At 49.6% G+C, this 27300-nt stretch overlaps 1 protein-coding gene across 4 annotated transcripts; it reads left to right on the top strand.

Annotated features, from left to right (window-relative positions):
* Positions 1-307: 307 nt before the first annotated feature.
* Positions 308-26015, top strand: ZNF532 (zinc finger protein 532; the record flags this gene model as incomplete). Of its 4 annotated transcripts, XM_080362623.1 has the most annotated exons (8): positions 308-2662; positions 6137-6318; positions 9954-10130; positions 14892-15054; positions 17480-17758; positions 23119-23231; positions 24465-24612; positions 25521-26015. In XM_080362623.1, the coding sequence occupies 8 exons, from the start codon at positions 323-325 to the stop codon at positions 26013-26015; spliced, it is 3897 nt and encodes a 1298-aa protein (XP_080218749.1). The 4 variants fall into 4 exon arrangements, with proteins under 4 accessions (XP_080218749.1, XP_080218747.1, XP_080218748.1 ...); XM_080362621.1 differs by lacking the exon at positions 9954-10130 and having other exon boundaries at positions 323-2662; XM_080362622.1 differs by lacking the exons at positions 6137-6318; positions 9954-10130; positions 14892-15054 and having other exon boundaries at positions 323-2662.
* Between the last annotated feature and the right edge of the window lie 1285 nt (positions 26016-27300).

Genomic DNA, 27300 nt, shown 5'->3' with positions numbered 1-27300 from the left:
TCCTGCTCAAAGTGTGTGTGGGAGGGGGACAGGAGGGGCGGCAGCGGCCAGGACTTTGTGCCTAGGCTGAAATGACCGGCTTACGCTCCGTGAAGCTGATGGATTACTGTAGCTCTTGGTGTAACAATTTGGCTGTACACTTGCACTGCAAAGCTTCTGAAATTTATAAGTTCTGAAAATATTCCTTCAGAAGTGAAAAAACACCTTTTTGCATGGCATATGTGAACATGCGCTTATTTTTTGTAAGACTATGCTATTAGAGCCTAAAATACTGAGGCGCTGGCTTTCTGTTTATTTTACAGATTTGCTTACAATCAAATACATGACCATGGGGGATATGAAGACCCCAGACTTCGATGACCTTCTCGCAGCCTTTGACATACCAGACATGGTTGATCCAAAAGCAGCTATTGAATCTGGACATGATGACCATGAGAGCCACATAAAGCAGAACGCTCACGCAGATGAAGATTCTCACGCCCCATCGTCCTCTGACGTGGGGGTGAGCGTCATTGTGAAAAACGTGCGTACTATCGATGCTTCGGAAGGGGTGGACAAGGATGGGCACCATTCCACAGGCAATGGCTTGCACAACGGCTTCCTGGCGTCTTCAGCTCTTGACACTTACAGTAAGGATGAGGGGAAGTCACTTAAAGATGATGGTGCAGCTTCTGAGACTACACTGAAGGATTCGGCTTTCAACCAGTTTAGCCCAATATCAAGTGCTGAAGAATTTGATGATGATGAAAAAATTGAGGTGGACGATCCTCTGGATAAAGAGGAGTTGCGTGCAAATTTCAGAGCAAACGTCCTGGCAGGATCTGCATCTCAGCAGGAATACGACAAACTAAAGGCACTTGGAGGGGAGCACTTGATTAAATCTGGAATCCCAGTTTCAAGCAGTATAGATAAAAATAAAGTTGCTAAACGAGAAACAGAGGCAACCTCCATGAGTTTAAGTGTCTATGAGCCTTTTAAAGCTCGAAAAACAGAGGACAAATTGCTAAAAGACAATTCCGAGAAGCTTCTCGAAAACAGGGTACTCGATGGAAAACTGAGTACTGAAAAAAGTGAAACAAATCTTGGCAGCATTTCCCAGTCCAAAGCAAAGTCGTCAGCAAAGCTTTCTTCGTGCATCGCTGCAATCGCAGCGCTGAGTGCTAAAAAGGCAGCTACAGACACCGGTAAAGATTTACAGTCTAATTCAGGAGAATCTTCTCCATTACCAAAAGACATGAGTGAAAGTCCCCGGGCTATTGAAAAATCGCCTGAACCTCAGAGTCTCATCGATGGTGCTAAAAAGCCGTCTGTCAAATCACCTGACAGTCCCAGAAGCGTGTCGAGTGAAAACAGCAGCAGAGGGTCTCCGTCCTCTCCCGCAGGGTCAACACCAGCAATTCCTAAAGTTCGCATAAAAACCATCAAGACTTCCTCGGGGGAGATCAAGAGAACTGTCACGAGAGTGCTGCCCGAAGTGGATGCGGACTGCGGCAGGAAGCCGGAGCAGACCGCTTCTCTGGTCACCTCCGTGACGTCCCTGCTGTCCTCACCGGCCGCCGCGCCCGCGCTGTCCTCTCCTCCTCGAGCTGCCCTGCAGCCCCCCGCTGCCACCACCGCCGTCGCGGCCGCGGAACTGGCGCCCAAGCAGGTCACTATCAAACCTGTGGCTACCGCCTTTCTCCCCGTTTCAGCGGTCAAAACGGCGGGTTCACAAGTTATCAATTTGAAGCTTGCTAACAATACCACAGTGAAAGCCACCGTAATATCTGCCGCTTCGGTGCAGAGTGCCAGCAGCGCTATTATCAAAGCTGCCAACGCTATCCAACAGCAGACTGTTGTGGTGCCAGCGTCAAGCCTTGCCAGTGCTAAACTTGTGCCAAAGACGGTCCATCTTGCCAACCTTAATCTTCTGCCTCAAGGTGCTCAAACCACCTCTGAACTCCGCCAAGTGCTAACGAAACCTCAGCAACAAATAAAGCAGGCAATAATTTCTGCAGCAGCCTCACAGCCTTCTAAAAAAGTGTCTCGAGTCCAGGTGGTGTCATCTCTGCAGAGTTCGGTAGTGGAAGCGTTCAATAAGGTGCTGAGTAGTGTCAATCCCGTACCAGTTTACATCCCGAACCTTAGTCCCCCCGCCAATGCCGGGATAACGTTACCCACGCGAGGGTACAAGTGTTTGGAGTGTGGTGACTCGTTTGCTCTTGAGAAGAGCCTGACCCAGCATTATGACAGGCGGAGCGTGCGCATCGAAGTGACGTGCAATCACTGTACAAAGAACTTAGTTTTCTACAATAAATGCAGTCTTCTTTCCCATGCTCGTGGGCACAAGGAAAAAGGCGTTGTGATGCAGTGTTCCCACCTGATTTTAAAGCCGGTCCCAGCAGATCAGATGATAGCATCTCCTCCAAGCAATAGCGCGCTGTCGGTGCTGCAGAGCCCCGGGGTGGCTGGCGCGCACGCCGTGACCAAGACCCAGCCTGGCGTGACGGGGACGGTGATCTCGGCCCCCGCCAGCGCTCCCGTCACTCCAGCCATGCCCCTGGACGAGGACCCGTCCAAGCTCTGCAGACATAGTCTGAAGTGTCTGGAGTGCAACGAGGTTTTCCAAGATGAGACGTCTCTTGCCACTCATTTCCAGCAGGCTGCAGACACGGGTGGACAAGTAGAGTATCATACGTTTACATTCCAGTGTTTCATCTGTGGGCCTAGGAGACTTCGGATATGTTTTTACTTTCATTTAGCTGTTAATTATCTGAACCTCCATGGTTAAATGTATAAACAAACAGCACAGAAAAACGTGCAACACTTATACAGTCACTGTCAATATTTTTTAAGTAAGAGTTTTCTTAGAATTTTTCTAGGCCCTGAAGTCTGAAATCTACACTGTGTGTTTTTACTAGAATTTAGCATTAGCTTTCTTACCGCTGAACATTACAACACTGAAATTAATAGTGGTCTTAGAATTTCCAATTAGTTGTTCTGTGCTTTGGAATTTGAATATCCTGTGGAATCCACTTAATTGGCACCCTCATTAGCTATGAGATCTGAATGACAGTTTAAGCGATTCATGCTCCAGTTGTCTCCAGTTTCTGTCCGGTTCCTGTGGTGGTGTAAGCGAGCCGGGCGTTCCGTTCCGCTCGCCTGCCGGGACCCCGGGCAGCGGGTGAACGGCACGCAGGTTGCGCTCGGAGGACACGCACGCTGGTTCCTTCCGCTCGCTCTTGCACACGTGAGAGTGTTCCCTAGCGTGCATTTCCCCCCGTGTGACATTTCTTTGTGTTGCTTTTCCTTTCCTCTTACCATTGCTAAGAAGTTAAGTTTACAAACCATTGAATGTATGTGGCCTAATCCAAAAGAAACACGTCATTCAATAGAAGTTAATATTTATCAGTGCAATGTATTTTATAGTCCCACGAGAGCTAAGATCGTTATAAAGGCTGGATTTCTGTTGGGGTGTGCCAATTAAAGGGATTCTGGTGTGTTTCAAAGCCGCAGCCGAGCTGGCGTTGCAGCTGGAGTCGCGCAGGGGCGGGTTCGGACAGGGCTGCCCGTTCCCTGGAGCCGCGCAGGGCGCAGCATCGGCTGCAGACAAACCGCCAGGCGCGGAGGCGCGGACGGGGCCCGTCAGGTCCGTTCACTGAGCCAGGCGTGGAGCAGTTACGCTGCGCCCACCGCCGCAGCAGCGTGCAGGGGTCGGCGTGGTCTCCGCTCTGGGTTACGTGGCTCTGCCTCAGGTCCTGCTTTGCGGCCTGGCTGGTGGGTTCGGGCTGAATTGCCTGGATTCCCGGTGACGTGCGCGGAGCGTGGATTTCAGTTTGTAAGGTCCCGCAGACGTGCCCACCTAACGCGAGCCTACGGAGTGTTTTGTCAGAGGTTAGCGGAATATATTCCGTCCTTAGACCTTGCTGCGGTTTTGAACAGTGTCTGACCACGAGTACATTCTGCACCAGCTCTTGAGTTACCTAATACTCAGGGGTTGGTTTTTAGCTAACTCCTTGGCTGGTGCTTACTGGTTTAGGTTTGTCCTTTTTTCCGTAATAGGTTCATTAATTATCATTTGGTATGATAGGAACCAGTAGTCCTTGTGAAAACACTGTTGTTCTTGGTACAACGAAATCAAGCAATTAACAAGGCACCAAAATAAAGCAAGTGGATGAGAGACAGGCAGATGTACTGACAATAGGTTGGGAAGATGAGGTGAGGATAAAATGAAAACAATAGACAAGAACAAAGATTAAAAAGTGATGTACTCACTTTCTGTGGGGCCTTTTTTTGTGTGGGCAGGTAAAATAACCGGGTTTGTAGAATCGCCATTTCCTGCTGCCTCTCCCGGTGCTGTTTCCCTGTTGCTGCTGGCTTTGCTCTCGATGCCTCACCTGCTGACAGACGCTCTCACCTGGTGACGTCAGTGCCTGTCCTGGTGACAGACGCTCTCACCTGGTGATGTCGATGCCTGTCCTGGTGACACTCGCTCTCACCTGGTGACGTTGATGGCTGTCCTGGTGACAGACGCTCTCACCTGGTGATGTCGATGCCTGTCCTGGTGACACTCGCTCTCACCTGGTGACGTTGATGCCTGTCCTGGTGACAGACGCTCTCACCTGGTGATGTCGATGCCTGTCCTGGTGACACTCGCTCTCACCTGGTGACGTTGATGGCTGTCCTGGTGACAGACGCTCTCACCTGGTGACGACGATGCCTGTCCTGGTGACACTCGCTCTCCACCTGAGCAAACATGCTGAAGTTCAGAGTTGTTCACACAGCAAACAGCACGTGGTGTCGGCCCGAGCTCGCAGTGCTGCGCAGCGGGACCCTGGAGCCCGCACGAGTCTGTTACTGCAGTAAGGGTTGCGGTTTGCTGTTTCCTTAGGTGATCAGGCAGTGCTGCAGGTCCTCCGGGGCTGCATGGCTGCTCATCCATAGGAGCTGTGGCTGTGTGAGCCCCGCTGAGGATGAAGTTCTCGCCCGAAGCAGTGCTGTGCAGCGCTGGAGGGCGAGCCGGGGGTTTGTCTTGGCAAAGTGACTGTTTCTGTGTGTCTGAACACACAGGCCGGCTGTGCCACGGCGGCTCCGCTGAGGGCCGGGGAGGCTCGGGCAAACCTGAGGGTCCAGCCGCCCGCTCCGCGCGGGGCCGATGTGAGCCACGGGGGGTGCTCAGTGCCGCGCTCCCTCCGGGTCCGTGTTCCGCGTTGGCCATCTCGCTGCCGTCGGGACGACGGGGAGAGGGGTTGGAAGGAGGGTGTTCAGATGTGCCAGGCCACCGTGTTCACAAAGTGAGCGTTCAGAGGGAACCACGTGAAAACACACTTCTGTGTGTGTCACCACACGATGTTTCACGTTGATGTTTCTACTTAAAATTACTGTTTTTAAAAAAAGAAAGTATTTACATGAGTCCTCACAAAAAGCATTTAGATTAAGCTGTTTTGGAAAAATAATGGAGTGTATGGATTGTAATACAAAAATATAGTTGTTCTTAGAATACCAGTAATACTGTACAAACGCTAAGGCAATCAAGAAGGTACTTTAGACCTTGTTACTGTAGAGTGTTCTGCTAGAAAAAGAAACGCTTTCTGCAGGGCCTGTAGCGGCCTCTTCCTTGTGTCCGGAGCTGGTGTCAGTCTCCTGGTCACTGACGGGGAGCAGGTTGTTTTTTGGCGGCACAGTTGCCAGCACTGGTAAGCCAGAGTCCCGTGAAGGCTGCGTGTAACACTGAGCTGTTTCTGCTACGGTAGCTCCGGTTCTGCTGTTATATGCTCTGGATCTTACTGGTTTTTAAAAGAGATGTAACGAAGAGTTGCCTAAATTGGAAGGACGGGGTGACTTGTGAAGCGCCTGTCTTTTACTAGGAAGCTTGTTTTACATGGGGAAGGGGATTATTTCCTAAGTGTTTATTTAGAATTTCTCCCTGCACGGACGTAAACCAGCAGGTTTGCAGCTGGGGTGGTGCTGAGCGCCGCTGCGCTGCGGGGAGCCTGGGCCTGCCCTGCCGGCCGGGCCCGCAGCGCGCGCTGCCTGCTCCCTGCTCCACGTGTCGTGACGTTTAACCTGTTCTTTGATATATTGCAGTGTTTGACCCAAGACGTTATGCATAGCTGAACCAAACCTTTTGTTTCATCTGTTTTGGTTTATTGTTTAGAAGACATGCAATATCTGCCAGATGCTGCTTCCTAACCAGTGCAGTTTTGCATCACACCAGAGAATTCATCAGCATAAATCTCCATACACGTGTCCCGAATGTGGAGCAATCTGCAGATCTGTCCACTTCCAGACCCATGTCACTAAGAACTGCCTGCATTATACCCGAAGAGTTGGTTTTCGGTCAGTATGATGGTTACTTTTGTTGTCAATTAATGTATAATTTATGCTTTTAAAAGTAATTTTCCATTGTCATAAGGATTGTTTGTAGAATGCAGCTTCATAGTTTAAGGTTGTCATGGCAACAGTGCTATTAGTACTACAAGTTTCGGAATAAATACCACATTAGGATTCTGCTTTGTTTTGGGCATCCGCTTTTGTGTGTTATTAAATCAGAATATTGGCTGATCTCATCCGGCCACAAAATGTCAGATTCAGGACGTCACAGTTTATAAGATCTAGAGAATTCAGATGTATTTTCTTAATTTCAGGTTCTTAAAGACACCTCTGGGTGTTTCAGAGCATGGGATTTTAGGTGGTTCTGTGTGGCGAACAGCCGTTTCCCGCGGTTGCTGGCAGCGGCTGCTCCCGCGGTGCGGACGGCGGCGCCGGCGCGCTGCCTTTCCGCGGGGCGCAGCATCCCCAGCTCTGCCTCCCTTGGCAGTGGCCGCTGTCCTTTGGCCGGCCGGGCCTTCCGCTGGTTCTTTCCTACCCTTCAGCTCCTCTTTTATTACGTTCTTCCTGCAGCTCACTGAGAAAATGGGATCAGAGCTATTACGTGGAATGTTAAGTTTTGAAAGGCTGGGAACATGGTTTAGTGTTAGAGCGGCGCGCAGCACAGCAGGGGTGAGGAGCCGCTCGTGCGGCCGCGCTCCGCTCCGCACTCTGAAACGTTTCAGCCTCGTCCCGTCTGAGCGGAGGGGCCATCTGAAATCTCAGAGCAGGCAGAGGGGCCTCTGAAATCTCAGAGCAGGCAGAGGGGCCATCTGAAATCTCAGAGCAGGCAGAGGGGCCTCTGAAATCTCAGAGCAGGCAAAGGTGCCATCTGAAATCTCAGAGCAGGCAAAGGTGCCATCTGAAATCTCAGAGCAGGCAGAGGGGCCATCTGAAATCTCAGAGCAGGCAGAGGGGCCATCTGAAATCTCAGAGCAGGCAGAGGGGCCTCTGAAATCTCAGAGCAGGCAGAGGGGCCTCTGAAATCTCAGAGCAGGCAGAGGGGCCATCTGAAATCTCAGAGCAGGCAGAGGGGCCTCTGAAATCTCAGAGCAGGCAGAGGGGCCTCTGAAATCTCAGAGCAGGCAGAGGGGCCTCTGAAATCTCAGAGCAGGCAAAGGTGCCATCTGAAATCTCAGAGCAGGCAAAGGTGCCATCTGAAATCTCAGAGCAGGCAGAGGGGCCATCTGAAATCTCAGAGCAGGCAGAGGGGCCATCTGAAATCTCAGAGCAGGCAGAGGGGCCATCTGAAATCTCAGAGCAGGCAAAGGTGCCATCTGAAATCTCAGAGCAGGCAGAGGGGCCATCTGAAATCTCAGAGCAGGCAGAGGGGCCATCTGAAATCTCAGAGCAGGCAGAGGGGCCTCTGAAATCTCAGAGCAGGCAGAGGGGCCTCTGAAATCTCAGAGCAGGCAGAGGGGCCATCTGAAATCTCAGAGCAGGCAGAGGGGCCATCTGAAATCTCAGAGCAGGCAGAGGGGCCTCTGAAATCTCAGAGCAGGCAGAGGGGCCTCTGAAATCTCAGAGCAGGCAAAGGTGCCATCTGAAATCTCAGAGCAGGCAGAGGGGCCATCTGAAATCTCAGAGCAGGCAGAGGGGCCATCTGAAATCTCAGAGCAGGCAGAGGGGCCTCTGAAATCTCAGAGCAGGCAGAGGGGCCATCTGAAATCTCAGAGCAGGCAGAGGGGCCATCTGAAATCTCAGAGCAGGCCGCTCCTCCCCGTGCGGCGCCACCCGTTTGCTGGCACGCGCTGCTCCGGCCGGCCGTTTCAGACAGAATCCCTGCCTGGCAGCGCTGCTCTGGGTTCTGTTCTGCAAGCAGCAGTCTGTCTGTCCGCTCCTGCGGCTGTTGCACCTGCTGCCTCCGCTCCCCTTCCCTCCAGCCCGTGTCTGGGGTTTGTTCACACGATCCTGCCTGGGGACCCCGGTGTGCACCAGCAACACCACGGGACTCATCAGCCCTTCACTGTGAATCCAGACTGAAGTTACCAAACGTTCAAGACGTATCATAAGCATCTGATTTCACACTGAGTCAGAATTTCTGTATATGGTGAAACTAAACCAAAAATCCCAAGGCAAAGAAAAGCACTATTTGGGAAAGTTACGTTTTCCTTGTCACACCCCTCAGCGTCTCGGGGGCCTGTGGTTCGTTCCCTGGGGAGCAGCACGGGCTGTCCCGACGGCCCGAGGGGCTGGGCCGGAGCTCAGTCTGGTCCCAGCGCTGTAGGCTGAACCAAGTCAGCTGAACTTGGCAGCCGTGGGTTTGGTTGGAACGGGGAAGCCGGTGCGGCAGTCCCGGAGGGGCCGCGGAGCTGGTCCGCTGGGCAGAGGCGGGTGCTGAGCACAAAGGCGGGTGCTGGAGAACAGAGCCCAGCGGGGGGGCTGGCGGGGGCCGTGAGCACCGTCTGCGCGCAGAGTGAACGCACCCAGCACAGACACGGACCAGTTACTCCAGAAAACGCCTCGGGAAGCGGAGACTTGAGAGATGTAAACCTGATGAATAGTATCAAGGATGTAGAGCAAGTGCTCAGAAATGAATGGGTGACGTTTCATCAAATTCCAAGGTGACAGATTTTAAAAGGACAGCGGGACGCTCGCATGCGCTGTGTCGCTGTGTTCCCTGCCCTGTCGCCGTCTGCAGGGCTCTAAAACAGCATAAAAAGGATGTGACGTTTATGTGACAACAATCGCTACCATGATAGATGCCAAAATGAACATTTTGGAAGGACAGAGGCCCTTCTATGTTTAAATTGTAAAACTCTTATGCAAAATACTGGTAAATAAGAAACTTGTTGATTTGACAGGTTATTTCGTAACTGCCCCAGCAGCGTGTCCCTGCGCTGACTTGGTGGCACTTACTGTTAGAGGTGGGTGGCACTAAAAGGGACCGTTGTGTGCAGAAATTCCTATGTACTAATATTAATGCAATTTTTTAATAATTTTATTTTAGACTAGATGCGGAAAGGTCACAAATTTTCGACACAGCGGAAGTATGTGTTTGAAGAATATTTTCAGAATTCTAATCTGATAGACTGATCTGATTGCAGAGATTGGGTTTAGCTGTCCTGAACTGAAATTACTCTTTTTTTGTTTTAAATCCAAGCGCTGATTTGATTACATGAACAGAAATCATTACGGTTTGTCTTCATTAAATCTAAACAAGGGAAATGGGGGAAATTTTTTGCTAACTGGTTTTCCATGTTGGTGGCAGTTTCTGTATTGACGTACCTTATACAATCCATGCATGTGATAAAAATGCGTTTTGTGAAATCTCTTTACAGATTTGCGGAGGATTTAAGCATTCTTTTTACAATCGATAGAATATCTGTCGACCCTTCTGTCTGTTCTGTTGTAATGCCACAAAAACATGTTCTGCCTTCATATCTCCTAGATTTTCATTAAGTTTGGGAAATGTCTTTTCTTACTTCCTAATATGCAAATCTCTTCATGTCGATTCTTACTGGGTTGTTTAATTGTCGGAATACCGTAGTTTTACCTGGTTGTATGTATGTTTATCTCCTCCACTTGCTTGCAATGAGTGTTGATTGGTTTCTTGCAGCGCCGCTTGGCCCAGGCTGACCTGACTCTTCTCCGCTCTCTTGCAGCTGCGTGCATTGCAATGTTGTTTACTCTGACGTGGCGGCTCTCAAGTCTCACATTCAAGGTTCTCACTGTGAAGTCTTTTACAAGTGTCCTATCTGTCCCATGGCATTTAAATCTGCTCCCAGCACACACTCCCATGCCTACACACAACACCCGGGTATCAAGATAGGCGAACCAAAGTAAGCAAAATTCATCTTCTACTGCACTTGCCTGCGTTTCAGTAACCTGTGAAATTGCATTCTGTCCTGTGCTTGTAACCGTCAATGTCATGTACTGTACAGCCAACAGTTTGTCATCCCGTTGGTAACGTGTGGGGTTTGTGTGATGTTTTCATGAGTTTTTAGCTGGTGATTTATTTGGCAAAGGTTAAATTGCTATGAACGTAGCAACAGCAGTTCTGTAAACACCGCACTCTACAGGAGAGCAATGCAGCGGTTTCGGAAGCGGTTCGGCCGCGCAGCCAGCGTGCTGCTCATGCTTGGTTTTAATCCGCTTCGCTCATCTGCGTTTTTACTGTGAATTAAGATAACGTGATTCCAAAAAGAACTGCTAGAACTCATCAGGTCTTATGCAGTCGTTTTCCTAACGTCTGATTGAAAAGGTGGGAGAACTGGTTTTATTTTGGTTAGTTGGTTTTGTTTTTCCCCTTCAGTGCCCGCGGTCCCGGCTGTATCGGGGTCGGTGTCTCGGTGCCTGCGGTCCCGGCTGTGCCGGAGTCGGTGTCTCGGTGCCCGCGGTCCCGGCTGTATCGGGGTCGGTGTCTCGGTGCCTGCGGTCCCGGCTGTGCCGGGGTCAGTGTCTCGGTGCCCGCGGTCCCGGCTGTATCGGGGTCGGTATCTCGGTGCCCGCGGTCCCAGCTGTGCCGGGGTCGGTGTCTCGGTGCCCGCGGTCCCGGCTGTGCCGGGGTCGGTGTCTCGGTGCCCGCGGTCCCGGCTGTATCGGGGTCGGTGTCTCGGTGCCCGCGGTCCCGGCTGTATCGGGGTCGGTGTCTCAGTGCCCGCGGTCCCGGCTGTGCCGGGGTCGGTGTCTCGGTGCCCGCGGTCCCAGCTGTGCCGGGGTCGGTGTCTCGGTGCCCGCGGTCCTGGCTGTGCCGGGGTTGGTGTCTCGGTGCCCGTGGTCCCCGCTGTGCCGGGGTCGGTGTCTCGGTGCCCGTGGTCCCCGCTGTGCCGGGGTTGGTGTCTCGGTGCCCGTGGTCCCCGCTGTGCCGGGGTCGGTGTCTCGGTGCCCATGGTCCCCGCTGTGCCGGGGTTGGTGTCTCGGTGCCCGTGGTCCCGGCTGTGCCGGGGTCGGTGTCTCTTCCTGGATTAAGGTAGAACCGAACACCCAGAGCTCCGTGGAAGCCCCTTGGAGCCCCTTGGAGCCGCAGGGGCCGATGGACGGGAAAATCAGGCTCCAAATCTTATCAGTCGGAGCCCGAGGTCTTCTCGTCACAGACCTTTTTGTTCTGTGTCCTCTCCCGCTGGCAGGAGTGCAGGCCTGGGAGTAAATACTCGGGGATTTAACTCCCTGTTATTTCTCTGGAGTGCACAGAGCACATTAGTACATTTTAACGGCTTGAAGACTCAATAAAGTAGAAGACAGATGAGAAAAACAAGGTACCATGTAGTGTAATAACCAGATTTCAGTAGAATTTGGTTTATCACTGTTTCTTCTAACATTTAAACAGATGATTTATTCTTCAGGGTGTTTAAACCTACATTAAGGCAAAATGGCAGCGAACTTTCTGTTGCTGACACTAGACTAAGGTGTTTCCACCCAGGGACAAATGATACCTTGTTTTAATTCGGGCCCGTATCTGCAGTGAGAGGCTTTGAAATACCAGCATTTAACTTAAAACTTGTTTCAGGTTCCGTGAGGTTCATTGGGGAAAACCAGACGATTAAGATCAGCATTTGTGTTAGATACTTTACACAGGAAAAATGCAGATTTCCTGAATTGTGCTTGGATCTGCTGAACTGCTTGTGATAAACTTTGTAAATTAAGTATTTTGCATTAGTTTTCTTTCCACAGAGATGTGCTTGTAATTGTATTCTTTTATTAATTAATTTTGTTTCTAAAAATAGTAAAAAACAAATTATGAAGTACGACTGTATTGTGATCATGGAACTTGTAGCTGAGCGCTTCTCTTCAGAAGTGCGGTTTGCTTTGAACTGGCCGTTTTCAATGAGGCTGCTGAGACGCGTTCGGCTCAGGACCGTCCGGCGCGCGATGCGGCGCCGCGCTGCCCTCCGTGCCCTCGGGTGACGGCCCGCCTGTCTGCTGCTCAGTAGCGATTCAAAAAGGAACTGGTTTCGTTGTTTAAATTACTTGTTTATGAGGATATTTCTCACATATCTCGGTCAAGGTGACATCAGATGCTTGTGGCATGGCTCAAATTCTGGCTTATCTGCTGTAATGTTCTGTGTTACAACCACAGAACGGCCCAGGCTGGAAGGGGCCCCGGGGGGTCGCTGGGCCCGCGTTCCGCGGGACGGGGCCGCGGTGGGACTGTGGCACCGCGTCCAGCTGTGCCTGGTGACGGGGGCTCCACCGAGTCCCTGGGGAGCTTGTTCCACTGAGTTCGTGTTCTCACCGTACAAGATTTCCTGTATCAACACGAAACCTCTGCTGGAGCAACTTGTACCCGTTGCTCCCTGTCTTCTCCCTGCGATGTCTCACGAAGAGAGACCTTCGGTCTCTCGGTGGCCTCCCTGTGAGCACTGAGCACGGTGACGAGCGTCTCCTGAGCCTCCTCTTCTCTGGAACGGAGCACCCAGCTCTCCCCTCTGTCCTCCAGCCCTCTGGTCGCCTTCCTGCCCCTCCTTTGGACCCTCTCCAGTCTGTCACGTCTTTCTGGAGCTGCGGGCACTGCTCCAGGCCTGGGCTGACCAGCGCTGCTGTGCTTGGGGAAATACGTTCCCGTCTGAGCGACCTGCTGCTGGCTCCCCTGGTGCCGTTGCCGGTGTCTGCGCCGGCGGCCGCTGCGCGGGCCGTGTCCCTGGCGCTGGCTGAACCGCGGGAGTCACAGTCGCATTGCAGACGGTGGTTTCAGAACAGAGACGGTCAATTATTTGGTGTATGAAAAATGAAGTTTATGTGCAGCGATTCTCAGTGGGATGAAATTAGATGATTTAATATAGGGAAATGGGTGGCTGTCTTGCATTTCAGCTTAGTGAGGCTCCCTCCTGTAGCATACCTAGGATGCGACATGGTTTTTATGGGAAACCAGAGCTTATATGTGATTTTCTTTTGTCAGTACACAGCATAACTTCATAGGAGAGGCACCACATTTTTCATGGCTGATCTCTCTTGCAAGGAAGACGACTGACAGTAAAATCACTGCCTTAAATTGATGGCAGGTACATGAGGTGAAACCGCATTTTAGAAACTTGGGATTTCTTTCTTACCACAAAAATAATATTTTTCACAGGTAATGTGATTAAGTGTACCATTTTTCATGATTTCAAGTATCTGCACTGGCCAGATGGCTTGGACATGGGAGCAATGTCCCTGTCCTTGCCATCCCCCAGCGGAGTGCAGAGCGGTCTTCACAGCGCGTGAGCAATAACTATTGATAATTCCTTAGGGGGGTACGGGAAGGTCCTGGAACGCTGCTGTGGATAACGAGGACGTTCAGCATGGCAGGCAGGCGTTGGTTTGCCTGTTCTGATGGAAAGCCGTCAGGACAGAGCTCAGCCCGTCACCGCTGGGGTCCGGAAACGCGGTGCTCCCGAGGAACAGAACTATTCCTGCTCGTGAGCAGATACACTGCAGGGCTGCGGGCTGAGCGGCGAGTCTGGAGACTCGCCTTTAGCTGCCAGGAGAATAATTCTTAATGCTATCAAACATACAGATAATCAAAACCAAGAAGCAAAGTATCAATAGTTACCTAGAATGCAACTTGAACTATACTTTTTCTTATAAAATCCTCAGCAGAATGAAACCAGCTTCCAAATATTGTCATGCAGCAGTTGTTACAGCATTTAGATCAGAGGATTGTTTCTGATTTCCATGCGGTTCTTGTCTGTTGGACAGACACTGACAAGGATATGCTAAAATACAACTATTTTCAGATTGTGTAATAACTGTCTTAGGATTTTGTAATATAGGATTTTGGCTATCATACTCATTTTCGGGGACTATGCTTTTAGTGTCCGGTTCTTACCTAGTTCTTTGTTCATGAGTGTATCTGTTTCTGAAGTACCTTTGAGATGATGTTAAGGGACACGTTGCTTTGCCAGTTACACAGCTACTAAACCACAAGTGGCTTCTGTTGCCCCTTTCTCTTTGGACGTTGCCCATAGAACGGGGTTTGGCAGCTGTTTCAAACGCTCGTGTGCCCTGGGAGGGGGATGTTGCCCATAGAACGGGGTTTGGCAGCTGTTTCAAACGCTCGTTGCCCTGGGGGGGGAGCTGCGGGTTCTGTGGTGCCGCTGGTGTTTGCAACACACAGAAGCACCGTCCTGCGAGGGTTCAGCTTCAGAGCACTCACAGAGCCCAGGCTCAGCACTCACGGGGTTCCAAGCCATATGCACTGCCAACAACAAATGTATCTTACTAAATCCTGGTGAGCTACCAGTGATGATCGAATCACTCACTCCCTTAAAACGTCCTGCCTTTGCCACCCAAAACAGGAGTATTGTCCTTTGGTTATAAAGTGAGTTCAGAAACCAAAGTCCCTTCAGAGCATCCCGTGCAGATGTTGGTGTTGCACGTGTAACTGCCATATGCTGTTGTTTGCACTTTTTAACGATTTTTGTTCTGTTTTTCTGGGTTTTGTACTGCTCCCGTATTTTGAAGTTGGAGGGTGTTTTGAATTGGTTTAATATTAACGTTTTTCAGGTAGTGTGAAATGATTGCTTGAACATGTCAGATCTCTGCTCAGAAAACAGTTAACATCATGATTCTTGCAAACAGATCATCAACATGACTGATGTTGTTTATTGTACTTCTGTTTTTAGAATAATATATAAATGCTCTATGTGTGACACTGTGTTTACTCTACAACCTTTGCTCTATCGCCACTTTGATCAGCACATTGAAAACCAGAAGGTGTCTGTTTTCAAGTGTCCAGACTGTTCTCTTCTGTATGCACAGAAACAGCTTATGATGGATCATATCAAGGTGTGTGGGCATCTTCTCTTGTTTCATTCATAGATACATTTGTCATGCAATATATGCTGTGAGAAAATACTGTAAAAAGGCACAGAGTAACAAGGGCTCTGCTGAAAGAGAGAGATATTAACAGTGCCAAGAGAGTAATCTCTGAATAATGTTCTCAAATGTTCAATGTTATATTTCATATGATCCTCAGCATATCTGTCATGTAATCACTAACCCAGTTTGTCTGTATGAATGTTCATTTTGGTACCCTAGGAATATCTCAGTGCATTGCACTCAATAGGCCGTTTGATCAAAATAACAATGGATATAGCCCGATGCCAATAAGTACTGATCCTTGTTGACAGTATCTAAGTATTACTGCAGTTGTTAGGAGCTGAGAATGCTCAGTACACTGGAAACTCAAACCTTCGGTGTTCAGAACGCACCAGGAGGAGCCGGAATGGTTCCTGCCTAATGTGGCGGTTATTGGTGTGTTCACGTACGAACCCGAACACGTGCACGCTTTAAAATACTTGAGGTGGGTCTTCTCATAAATAACCTTATAACTGAAGATTTACCGTCATCCTTGCAAATTATGTTACTAAGAGTCAGCAGTCCCCTGGCTATAATTTGTTAGCCGTGTATTTTAAATACACTGTTTTACCAAATCTGTCAGCAGTGCTGAAATTTCTTAGGCCTTATTGACGTGATCTGGCGCCTGGTAACAGTCAGAGTTACTCACACCATTGCACGGAGTTACAGTCCAGAATGGGAGCTTAATTCAGGGGTTTCTCTTGCAGCGACACATGAGACTTGGTACCATTTGAATGCAGACTAGTGGGAAACCAGCCGTCTCTCCCGTCTGCTGTCAGCATCCTTTTGCGATTTAGTCTCAACTGTGGCGCTTGTCACCTCAGAAGTATCTGAAGTCGTGTTGGGAACAAGACCACAAGCCTTGAGAAAACAGTTGGTCTTCAGGCCAGTCTTGAACTCGAGGAGGAGACAGGGAAGGGCTGACCCTGACATTCAGAAATGCAAGGACCAGGCATTTTCTTTATTTCTGAGCAAGTTCACGTTTACTGTGAGAATCGTCTTACAGGTACCATAAAGGGTTCTCTTTTGGCTTTAGTGTTCCACGCCACTACTTCAACTAGTGCTTTTTAGCATGTTTCACTATAAATGATTCAGACATTTTTGAGAACAAAATTAGAGGATTAGAACATACAGGTGCAGCAACAGTATTGCTGCTTCCATTCAGGATTGCTAGTGCTTTTACATGTGGGACGTGTGTATCGTAGTAGGGACAGCAGCGGAGAAGCATGAATTGTCAGTTAAGGGGGAATGAAAAGACCAGAGACTGGGTATAGGTGTAACAGAAAAGGACTCAGGGAGAGGAGGCCCGCGCTTCGCTTCCCAGGAACGTTTTAGGGTTTTTAATTAGTGACTTTTCTTTTAGAAGTTGTTAAATAGACGAACACGTTCCACAGATCAGGGCGATATTTGCCGTAGAGCCAACAGGTCGTCCCAGAAGCCACAGGATTTCTGAAAGAACTTCATAATGAAGTATTTTACTGGAGTACTGGATTTGAATCTGTGCTTTCTCAGAATCAAGAATGTACTGAATGTTTTTGTTTCTGAGATCACCTGTAGGAGCAGTAACTACGTTAGGGATGTCTGGTGTTGCAGGTGTCAGACCTCGGCCACGGGCCGCACGTGGGACCGCGTGCGAACCCGCTGCCCGCTCCGCTGGGACGCGCCGCGGCCGCCCGCGCCTCCCGCGCCGGTCCGCTTTGGGCAGGCGGGGGCCCCGCGTGGGACGCCGGCTCCAGGAACGGGGCACGGGGGAGGCGAGGGCTCCTTCCCTGCCCCTCCGTGTCCAGTTACACGCGGTGAGGAAGCGTCGGCGCCGCTGTCCCTGCGCCGGGCCTGCCAGCGCTGCCGCCCGGCGAGGCCGCTCCTGCCCCGGGGTCAGCAGCGCCTGACATCCTGCATGCTAAACAACGGAGTTGCCTTTCTTGTCTCGTTTACCCACATGCCAAGTCAAAATTTGCCCGAAGTCTCTAGTCAGGTAGTTTGAAAGGAGCATGCTCAACTGTTGTAGGTAAGTAAAGCGAGAAATGAAGCCCGACATTAAGTACTTCGTGAGCCCTTTTTTCTTCCTTAGGAAGCAGCGATTTAAACCTAACATACAGTGTCTTTTTTTGGTGAAAATGCCTAGCCACTGAACAGAACTCTTCAGCTACGCATGATGGCTGCTACTGCTCTTGGCTAATTTCTCTTTATGGGAGGCCTGGCCTTTACTTAATCATGTTAAGAATGTGATCTGATAATAGTGTGACAAAGAAGTAAATGAAGGCTTTTGATTTGGATGGTCTTTTCATTTTTTCAATACAATTGTACGTGTCTGTGTTAGTTTTGTACCTTTTTTTTCTCTCTTTTATTGTAGTCTATGCATGGAACTTTGAAAAGTGTTGAGGGGCCACCAAACCTGGGGATAAATCTGCCCCTCAGCACCAAACCCACAACTCAGAACTCGGCCAGTCACAACAAAGAGGACACGAAGGCTGTGAACGGAACGGAAAAGCTGGAGAAGAAATCTGCTTCTCCCATGCGGAAAGCTGAACCCAAGAAAGTGTCCAGTCCTGGCTGGACGTGCTGGGAGTGTGACAGGCTCTTCACGCAGAGAGACGTTTACATCTCTCACATGAGGAAAGAACACGGAAAGGTAAATGAATAATATTCAATTACAAAAAAGTTAATTAAACTTGAAATATGAAGTATTTTTTTCAAAATTCGGTTGTGTTTTTGCAAATAATTCCTTTAAGTTCCATGGTTACTCTTCTCCAGTCTTACATGGATTTAATCTTCCTGTCTTTGGCTGCTTAGTTGTTGTCATTTTCTGCATAGTTCTGTTGAGAAAATCCATGCACTCCTGCTTAATTGTAGGTTTCTTCATCCTGTACCAGAATTTCTTGGAGGTGGGAAGAGCGAAGGGTGTTGCGGGACGCCGTCCGAGTGACGTGGTCTGATCCAGGCTCTCGGTCCTCGGTGCCTCGGGTCCCTCTTGAGCTGTTTGACCGGGCACTGCGCGTTTGCTTTCTGGGTGCAGTGAGGGCCGCACGGCGTTGCATTTTAAAGGCGGATTCTCTCCGAGGCCAAGCTCTTGGTCTAATCTTACCCTTGTACGTTCAGCCAACAGGCGCACTGACATGTTGAATTTGGAGTTGAAAGCAGCAGGATTGGAGATGATTTGAAGTGAAATATGGGAGTGCTGTATGAGCGCACATGCCTGTGTCTCCCTTTAAATCTGTCTGCAGTGGCTGTCCCTGCGGCACCCCCAGCTTTCCCAGCAGCCGGCGCTCAGAACCCCCGGGTCGGTGGTGCTGAGGCGGTGCTGGGCCCCCGGCCTCGCTCCCACCTGCCCTGCGCTGGGGGCGGAACCAGACTGAGGTGCTGTGCTGCGCTGCAGCGGCAGAGCAGAGCGTCTGAGTGGAAGAAGGTCATGCTCCGTGAAAACCTCTTGTTTCTGGGATACTAATATGCTATGGTAAACGATAACACATTTCAAGAGGTTCCTTCAGATTACAGTGCTTATGTCTAAAGCTGTTGTGCAAAGTAGTTTATTCTGCTTATAAACATTTTATGGAAAAGCTGAAAACGGCCGAGTCTCACCTCCGACTTCTCCCGAGGACGCGAAGCAGACAGACCGTGACTGTCCTTCCGCAGCTCCCGCTCTCCCCGCAGCGACCGCGCCGCCGGCCCCTGCGGCCAAACACAAACACAAGCGTTATGATTCGCAGAACCACGTTTTACAGCCTGAGGGCATGAAAAGCAAACAGCTGACATCATGTGGTCGCCATATGATTTCTTCAGTTGCTTTAAAAGACAATTTTTGCATTTCTGTCCATTGAAGTCACCGATGAGCTGTTAATTTCTCCCATTTTGAGCCTAGCAGGTGTACTCCTGACATTTCTGCTGGGCGGGGTCTCTAATGAAACGCGTACAACGTGTCATGGCCCCTGTGGGATGCTCGTGCAGTGAATACTTGTTCCTGATCTTGTATCTCATACAGTCATAGGTTAGTTTTTTGTCTACGTCAGTCTCTTTAGCAGCACATAAACTGTCGGTCTACTCTGTTCTGCCTGTTAGTTCAAATATTAACACGTCAGTGCTTTTACTGGCAAGGAAATAAGTGTGAGACCAGGTGCACTTCACATCGATGCCATTTTCAAAAACAACACCCCAGAACCTCCCAATGAAAGTGTCACTGCAGAGTGAACCAGAGAGTGGTTTCCAGTCTGATCACCTCTGCAGCAAAGTGGCACGAGGCATGTCAGATAAGGTTAGTAGCACGTTGATAATGCTATCTAAATATTAGCTTTAAATATGTATCTTTCCGATGTTTAATAAGAACATGCAACGTTACTTCAGGAACAACCCTTGCCATCAAATATTAGATAAGTGTTGCACTCAAACCCTGGCCTAAAGGCTTGTCTCTTTGCTTGCGTTTATGTGCTATTTTTAATCCCCGTTCAAGTGGTTCCTCAAATAATGGGGGGCATATATATATTAAAATGAATAGAGACACAACTCTGTGTCTTTCAGAAATGGGTGATAAAAGGCCAGTTGCTATGTTCCTTGCTGACCTTTTGAAATTTTCAGCAGTTGCTGAGTTTCAAAATTACTATATTAAAAAACTAAACTTCTGTGAATACATTTTATTGTAGAGAGACTAGAAATGAGCATAAGATAACCAAGTATGTGAAATGGGTCTAATAAATAATGGAATTAATTTGTAGACTATTTTTCTTAAGAATGATAGGTGTGGGTTAAATGCTCTAAAACGATCTATGGAGAACGTTTGTTAAAAACTTACGTAAGCAATTCATTAACTATTCACAAAGTCCATTGTCATGTATTTGAAGATAGTTGGTTTCAATCTTCTGATTGCTGCTTCTGCAGGATCAGAGTGCAAGTCTGGAGCTGCAGCGCTCGCAGGAGACCCAGGCGGGGCTGCTCAGAGCAGAGGTGCTGAGGTGTGTGTCCTGGCTGGACGGGGCTGTTCGGAGCAGAGGTGCTGAGGTGTGTGTCCCAGCTGGATGGGGCTGTTCGGAGCAGAGGTGCTGAGGTGTGTGTCCTGGCTGGACGGGGCTGTTCGGAGCAGAGGTGCTGAGGTGTGTGTCCTGGCTGGATGGGGCTGTTCGGAGCAGAGGTGCTGAGGTGTGTGTCCTGGCTGGACGGGGCTGTTCGGAGCAGAGGTGCTGAGGTGTGTGTCCTGGCTGGACGGGGCTGTTCGGAGCAGAGGTGCTGAGGTGTGTGTCCCGGCTGGACGGGGCTGTTCGGAGCAGAGGTGCTGAGGTGTGTGTCCCGGCTGGACGAGGCTGTTCGGAGCAGAGGTGCCGCCTGTGTCCCGGCTGGACGGGGCTGTTCGGAGCAGAGGTGCCGCCTGTGTCCCGGCTGGACGGGGCTGTTCGGAGCAGAGGTGCCGCCTTTGTCCCGGCTGGACGGGGCTGTTCGGAGCAGAGGTGCCGCCTGTGTCCCGGCTGGACGGGTTCTGCGGCTGCACAGCCAGGTTCCAGTGGCTGAGTCCCCTGAGCTGGCTGAGCGTGCGCCAGCCCTAGGGCAGGAAGGGCTGGAGCTGCCTTGGCCTCACTGTCTGCTGTTCGGAGGGGAAGTCCTTGGTGCAGACCAAGGTGGTTCTGAGCAGTCTGGAGAGCTCCTGGCTTGGAGCTGCACGCTGTGTGTCTGCGCTCGGCTGGGCTGACGTGCTGAGCTCCCCACGGCTCCTGTGTAGGTGTTCCTATGAAAGGACAGATGTTTTCTAAGCAGGAGTTGCTGTACATCTAATTGAACATCCTCTTTCATCCAGTAAAGACAAGGTGCTGTACAACAGGTTATCCTGCACCCAATTACACAACTGATTTTTCAGTTCTTTTGGTGCTGGCTGCCATTGCTCAAACTAGTGCTTCCCAAATCCTGTTTGGGTCCCTATCCGGCACCTTGCCAGGTGTGGCGGGCGGGACGGGGCCCAGCTGAGCACACCCTGCGCCTGCTGCGTGGACGCGGCCTCGGCACAGACACGCGGCTGCTCGCTGGAGCCTGTCTGTGCAGCGCAGTGCGGACGGCTCCACGTTCCATTGTGTTTTATACATTCTGTGACTGCACTGCAGTCATAAGCATACTGCAAACCCATACTGCAAAGTGTATCAGCATTAATGAGTACGCACTGTGTGTAAACACTGCCAGGTTTTCACCTGTAACAATTTAGGAGTGAAATATGTTGATTTAATTGGCCTTTAAACATGAAAAGGAGGTCTAGGTTGAGCAGGACTGTGCCTCTAAAGCACTGACTAGCTCTGGTAAAATTACCATCTCATGTTTCCTAATGAGCTGCTTCGCATTTGCACAGACGACCTTTCAGAACTGCTTTTCTTTCCCTCCGCCACACTCCATGTGATTTTGGTCTTGATAGGTCTCTCATGCCAGTGCAGCAGCTCCTGCTCCCCCAGCCGTCCCAGACACTTTCTCTGCTGCACAAACCTTCCGCCGCTCAGCCCAGACTTGGTGCGCGCTCACGGTCGGCGATGGCGCGGCCGCCGTCCCCGCTCACACTCGGCAATGGCGCGGCCGCTGTCCCCGTTCACGGTCGGCAATGGTGCGGCCGCCGTCCCCGCTCACACTCGGCAATGGCGCGGCCGCTGTCCCCGTTCACGGTCGGCAATGGTGCGGCCGCCGTCCCCGCTCACGGTCGGCGATGGCGCGGCCGCCGTCCCCGCTCACGGTCGGCAATGGTGTGGCCGTCGTCCCTGCTCACGGTCAGCAATGGCGCGGCCGCTGTCCCCGCTCATGGTTGGTGATGGCGCGGCCGCTGTCCCCGCTCACGGTCGGCGATGGCGCGGCCGCTGTCCCCGCTCACGGTCGGCGATGGCGCGGCCGCCGTCCACGCTGGCGGGCTGGGGCTGTTCTGGGCATGGAGCCGCAGGGAGAACAGGAGCATGGACACAGTGCAGCACTCGGAGCATAAATGGAAGACGGATGTTTTTCAGTTCCGTAAGCATTTCCATGTGCCTTGAGCGTGTTAGTGTTTAGGACTGAGAATTTTTAAATTATTATTATTACTGGTGAACAGGCACTAGAGCTGACTCTCGTAATATTACAATGTCCGTGTGGATTATTGTGCATCTCCATTGTGTAGGAGCTTATCACTTCCTCAGAAGGTGAGAATAAGTGAGGTTCCAATAAAATCCATTTATTCTTCAGGCCCAGGACACCTCGATTCTGGCAGGAATTATTATACTGAGTGACAAGTGTGGCATCCTGACCTGGACTGGGGTTTTGAAAAGTAAACTGGAAAAGTAATCTGGAAAGGTCTTCAACTATATTTGTTTGGCCAGCGTTCGGATTTAATTTCCAAGATCTTGTTTCAATTCCCTTGTTACTGCCAAAATAGCAAAAATTACAGATATGAGCTTGAACAATGTAGTTACCTGCACAGGAAGCAGGAAACCTGACTGGGAATACTTCCAGTTCTGTCCTGCAGCTGCTCAGGTTGATGAGATGTGTCCTTTGAGCTGAGTGCTGGGGCTGGTGGAGTGTAAGGGACAGAACCACGTTGTTCACTCTGTATAGTCCGCGGCTTTGCAGATGTGATTTCTTCAGATCCTGGCGGTCCCGTGGCCACGAGCAGCTGGGGCGACGCTTCCTGCCCCTTCTGTTCCGAAGGAGCAGGTGTCCCTCAGGATGCCATCAGGCCATGCCTCTCGTTTCTTCACGCCTTTCTGAGCCCTGTCAGTGTGTCCGTGATGTGCTCTTCACCCCCGCCTAGGTGGCTGACGAGCTCCCTCAGGAACCGCAAGCGCAGTTTGGGGATGGGAGGGAAGGTTCTTTCACAGTGAGTCTCTCGCTGTTCGGCCTTTACTGATCCAGAAATAATCCTCTGATCTTCGTGGGCAGGGCTCGGACCTGGGACACGGTGCCCGCGCGGTAAGTGACGGGTCGTTCCTGTTACTGAAAGTGCTCATACACTGCAGTTACTGAGCTTTTTTAATTAATGGATTTTTCTTCTGTTTTTTTTTTTTTTTAAAGCAAATGAAGAAACATCCGTGTCGACAATGTGACAAATCCTTCAGTTCATCTCATAGTTTATGTCGTCACAATCGTATCAAGCACAAAGGCATTAGGAAGGTTTATACATGCTCGTAAGTTCTACTTTTATTTATTTAGAAACGGAGTAAAAACCAACAATAAACGCTGTTAGCTGGCTTTCTTTCCTTGATTACATCAGAGCCATGTCCCGTTCATTGTCGAGTCAGCTGCTGAGACCCATGGGCAGCGCTCGTACAGCCCACGCTTCTCGCCTACAAAAGCTGGGATTTGTAGAATTTTTCTCATACATAAACCACTGTGTAATGTCTAAAAGTCCTTAGTAATGTTAAAGCGGCTGGAGAGATGATACATAATTGAATAGAAAACTCTGTCGGATAAGATATGAACTTTCTGTTGTATCTCTTTGTGCAGACACAGGGTGTGAACTGTGGGGTGTTCTGTGCGGGGACACGAGCTGGACGCCACGATCCTTGTGGGTCCGCTCCAGCTCAGGACATTCTCTGAGGCTGTGGTAGTTGTGTATGTATTTGCATGGTGGCGCTCAGTTTCCATTTCAGAAGGCCTGCAGAACTGTCCTAAAAAAACCCCCACACCCCAGCATTTAAAAAGTTAAAAACCTTAGGAGAGAGATTTGTAAAGAGAGAACTGCAGCTTAGCTTTCCCCTCAGTTCCTGTTGCGCGATGCTGTCCTCCCTCCAGACGCCGTACGACACGTTACGGAGCGGGGCTCAGCAGAAAGGCTCTTCCCAAAAGCGCACGGGGGCTCCAAGGTGGTGCAGCTGCTTCTGAGTGGGAGAACAAATCACGGATTGTGGAAAACCAGTTTGTTCTGGTTACTGGGAAGCTGGAAAGGGACCTGAGAAGGAGTTACTAGTTCCAAGGAAACAAAGTATTTGAATGCAGAATGAAGGTCATTTGCAGCTAGAATTCATCCTACAAGGAAGGTGATTGCTTTCCCTATGGCATTTAAATTGAGGAGAACTTGGGAAGGTGTCTAATAGAAAGTACAGTTTGGTGTTAGCAGAGGTCCAACAAGCAAACTTGGTGCTCCCAGGTTTTATTCTGACTCACATGTTGTACCATTTTGGATATTATCTTCAGAGAACTTCTCATTTGCTCTAAATTGCTCAAACATTTCTAGTTCTATTTTGTGATTGTGATCAGTTTCTCAGAACACTTCCAAGTGACTGGAAAAACATTGTCACTGTCTTCAATAGGTCGAACTCTGGTCTGGATTTATGTACCAGTCCTGTTGATATCCGTCAGAATACTACGGCCTTTGTTAAGCTGACATGTGAATCTGTGTCTGCTCTGTGCTCATGTAGGCACTGCCCGGATTCCAGACGTACTTTCACCAAGCGGTTGATGCTGGAGAAACACATTCAGTTGATGCACGGCATTAAAGACCCTGATGTGAAGGAGATGACTGAATCAACCAATATGGAAGAAAGGGAAGTGAAGGAAGACGCAAAGGTAATCACTGGGAGATCCGTGTGGGTCCCTTCAAATGGAATTGTCCTTCTATTGGTGATGAGTGTTAGGAGGAAGGCAAAACTAAGATGACAGCACCGTCCAAAGGCTTGTTACATGCAGAGATTAACAACAGTTTTTAATGGGTTTTGGCTCAAAGTGATCAAGAACTTCACCTGTGATGGCAAGTCCAAAGCTGACAGCAGAGACGTGAACATGTCTGATGCACTATTGTCCTTTACGTGACTCTTTCAGCCCAATATATTGTGGTCTTATTTAAGCACTGAAAATATTGCAACTACATACATTGTCTTCATAAACATCACTGAGCATATGTGAGCTACACGAGATGCAGAGGATTCTTGGGGAACATTAGTGTCAAAGAATAACCAGGAGAATATAAAAATGATCAGTATACTTACTTGTAAAAATTGTGCCTGTTGGTCCACCCTTTGGCAAGACATTAGTTTAGGTACTGACAACCAGGAGATAAGCGGTCAAGTCAGATTTCAGGCATGGAATAATACTAAGTAATTCAAACTGCGTTCTAGAGGTGGTGCTTCAGTTTCTAGGCTGGTATGCTGCGCTCGGTACACAACTCGAGTCTCACTGGTGTGTGGACTTGGATGCAGTTACTCTGCAGTTACTCAGTTTATACAGCATATTAGATACTGGAGCTCTCTATCAGAGCTGACAAAACAAATCTTATGTGCAATTTGTAGTAAAGAAAACCCCTAGTATTCCAACACGTATAACATGTATTTGCTTGTATTATTTCAAATCTTGTATCTATCCAAGTTGTACTGGAATCTACCGAGGGCAAGTTTTTGAAGTTTGCAAGTTGGAAGTAGTTCTGAACAGAACCGCGTGACTATGCTGACGTTGTCTTTACCGTTTACGGCTTCTTCTAGGCTCCCAGCCCAAAGCGCAAACTGGAGGAACCTGTGCTGGAGTTCAGGCCTCCGCGGGGCGCAATCACGCAGCCGCTGAAGAAGCTCAAGATAAACGTTTTCAAAGTTCACAAGTGTGCTGTCTGTGGCTTTACAACAGAAAATCTTCTCCAGTTTCATGAACACATTCCTCAGCATAAATCCGATGGCTCTTCGTACCAGTGCAGGGAGTGCGGACTCTGCTACACGTCCCACGTGTCCCTCTCCAGACACCTCTTCATCGTGCACAAGCTGAAGGAGCCTCAGCCGGTGTCCAAACAAAACGGGTCTGGGGAGGATAGTCAGCAAGAAAATAAACCCAACCAGGAGGACGAGTCGTCCGACAGCGCGGCGGCGGACAGGAGGTGCAAGGTGTGCGCAAAGACTTTTGAAACGGAAGCGGCCTTAAACACTCACATGAGAACACATGGCATGGCCTTCATCAAATCGAAAAGAATGAGCTCAGCTGAGAAGTGATCAGAGCATTTGGGATGCAGAAGTCTCTCTCCACATTGGAATATTAGTGACATTTTTGCTACAGAAAGTTCAAGGTATAACAGTGTTAACAATACTGTTCAGGCTGTTGCAATATATTCTACATAAAAGTGTCCCCGTCACCTCATTGTCTATATCCTCAGACCCACTGAAGCAGTATCTGAGTTCAAGAGAGTTTGTATATATTTAAACGAATAACTTTTATACTCTTTGTTATGTGTTTGTATCAGTATGTAGTGGAAAGTTTGGGTTCTTCTGTTTTGGTTTTGATCCCGGTAGGTTCCTTTATCAGAGTTCTGAACGCCGGGGCAGTTCTGAGGTTCTCTGCAGCTGTTTCTTACGCGGGTGCTTCTGCAGGAAGGTGAGCTGCAGCTGCAGAGGCAGGCGAGGGGGAGACTGACGTTCTACGAACTTGTGCTTCTAAATGCTCAAGGAAGCTTTTAAACTTTCTCTTAAGAGATATATATTTTAAAAAAAGGAAAAAAAAAAAAGTAAGAAAAAGTACCACTGCATATGTAAATGCAGCGCTGGTTTGAGGTGGCAACACCGGAACGGGTGCAGGCCCCCTAGAGCGATAAAGTACTTCTGAAAAGTGTAATTGCACAACTGTGTATCATGAACTGATTTTTTAGGCCATCAGGTGCTTGTGATCAAAGCTCAAATTGTTACAAAAGGGCTGGGCTGCTCTGGATTTAACAAATAAGTTGTAATTAGAGGAATAGGTTTATAAGGGTGTTTTTTGTCACGTAATTTATTAAACGTTACATAGAAGTGAGCACGCGGCAGTACGTGTTTTGCGTTGTCCCTGGTAACCCTCGCTCGGGGCTGCCGTTCCCAGCGCCGTGTGCTCACGCCTGACGTTCTGGTGCTCGGTCCAGCGGCCAACACACCAGCTGTGCCGGTGCAGCTGGGGCTTCCAGCTGCGGCGCAGGCCCCACGCGGCTCGTTCGGCCACTGCAGTCGTGGCTCTAGCGCCACGAAGTACAAAAGGTACCATACTGTCCCTTTCATATATAGTTCTCTGTGAGAGTTATATTTTTGGTTTCTTTTTGCATTTTATACCTTGTATGTATCCCTAAAAAACCAATTTTGTACTTTTTTTTTAAAACAAACTGTGTATATATAGATAGCTGCATGATATACAGTAGTAATTGTTTGGTTCCTTAAAAGTCTTGCTGCTGTCAGATGTTACTATACACTATGTCCATTACAACTGTATTAAACACATTTCATATGTAAATAAATGTGGAGCATTTTGCCCCTAAAG

This window comes from Nesoenas mayeri (genome assembly GCF_963082525.1).
Source record: "Nesoenas mayeri genome assembly, chromosome: Z".
Classification (NCBI taxonomy): Eukaryota; Metazoa; Chordata; class Aves; order Columbiformes; family Columbidae; genus Nesoenas; species Nesoenas mayeri.
This window is presented reverse-complemented; position numbering and strand designations above follow the sequence as displayed.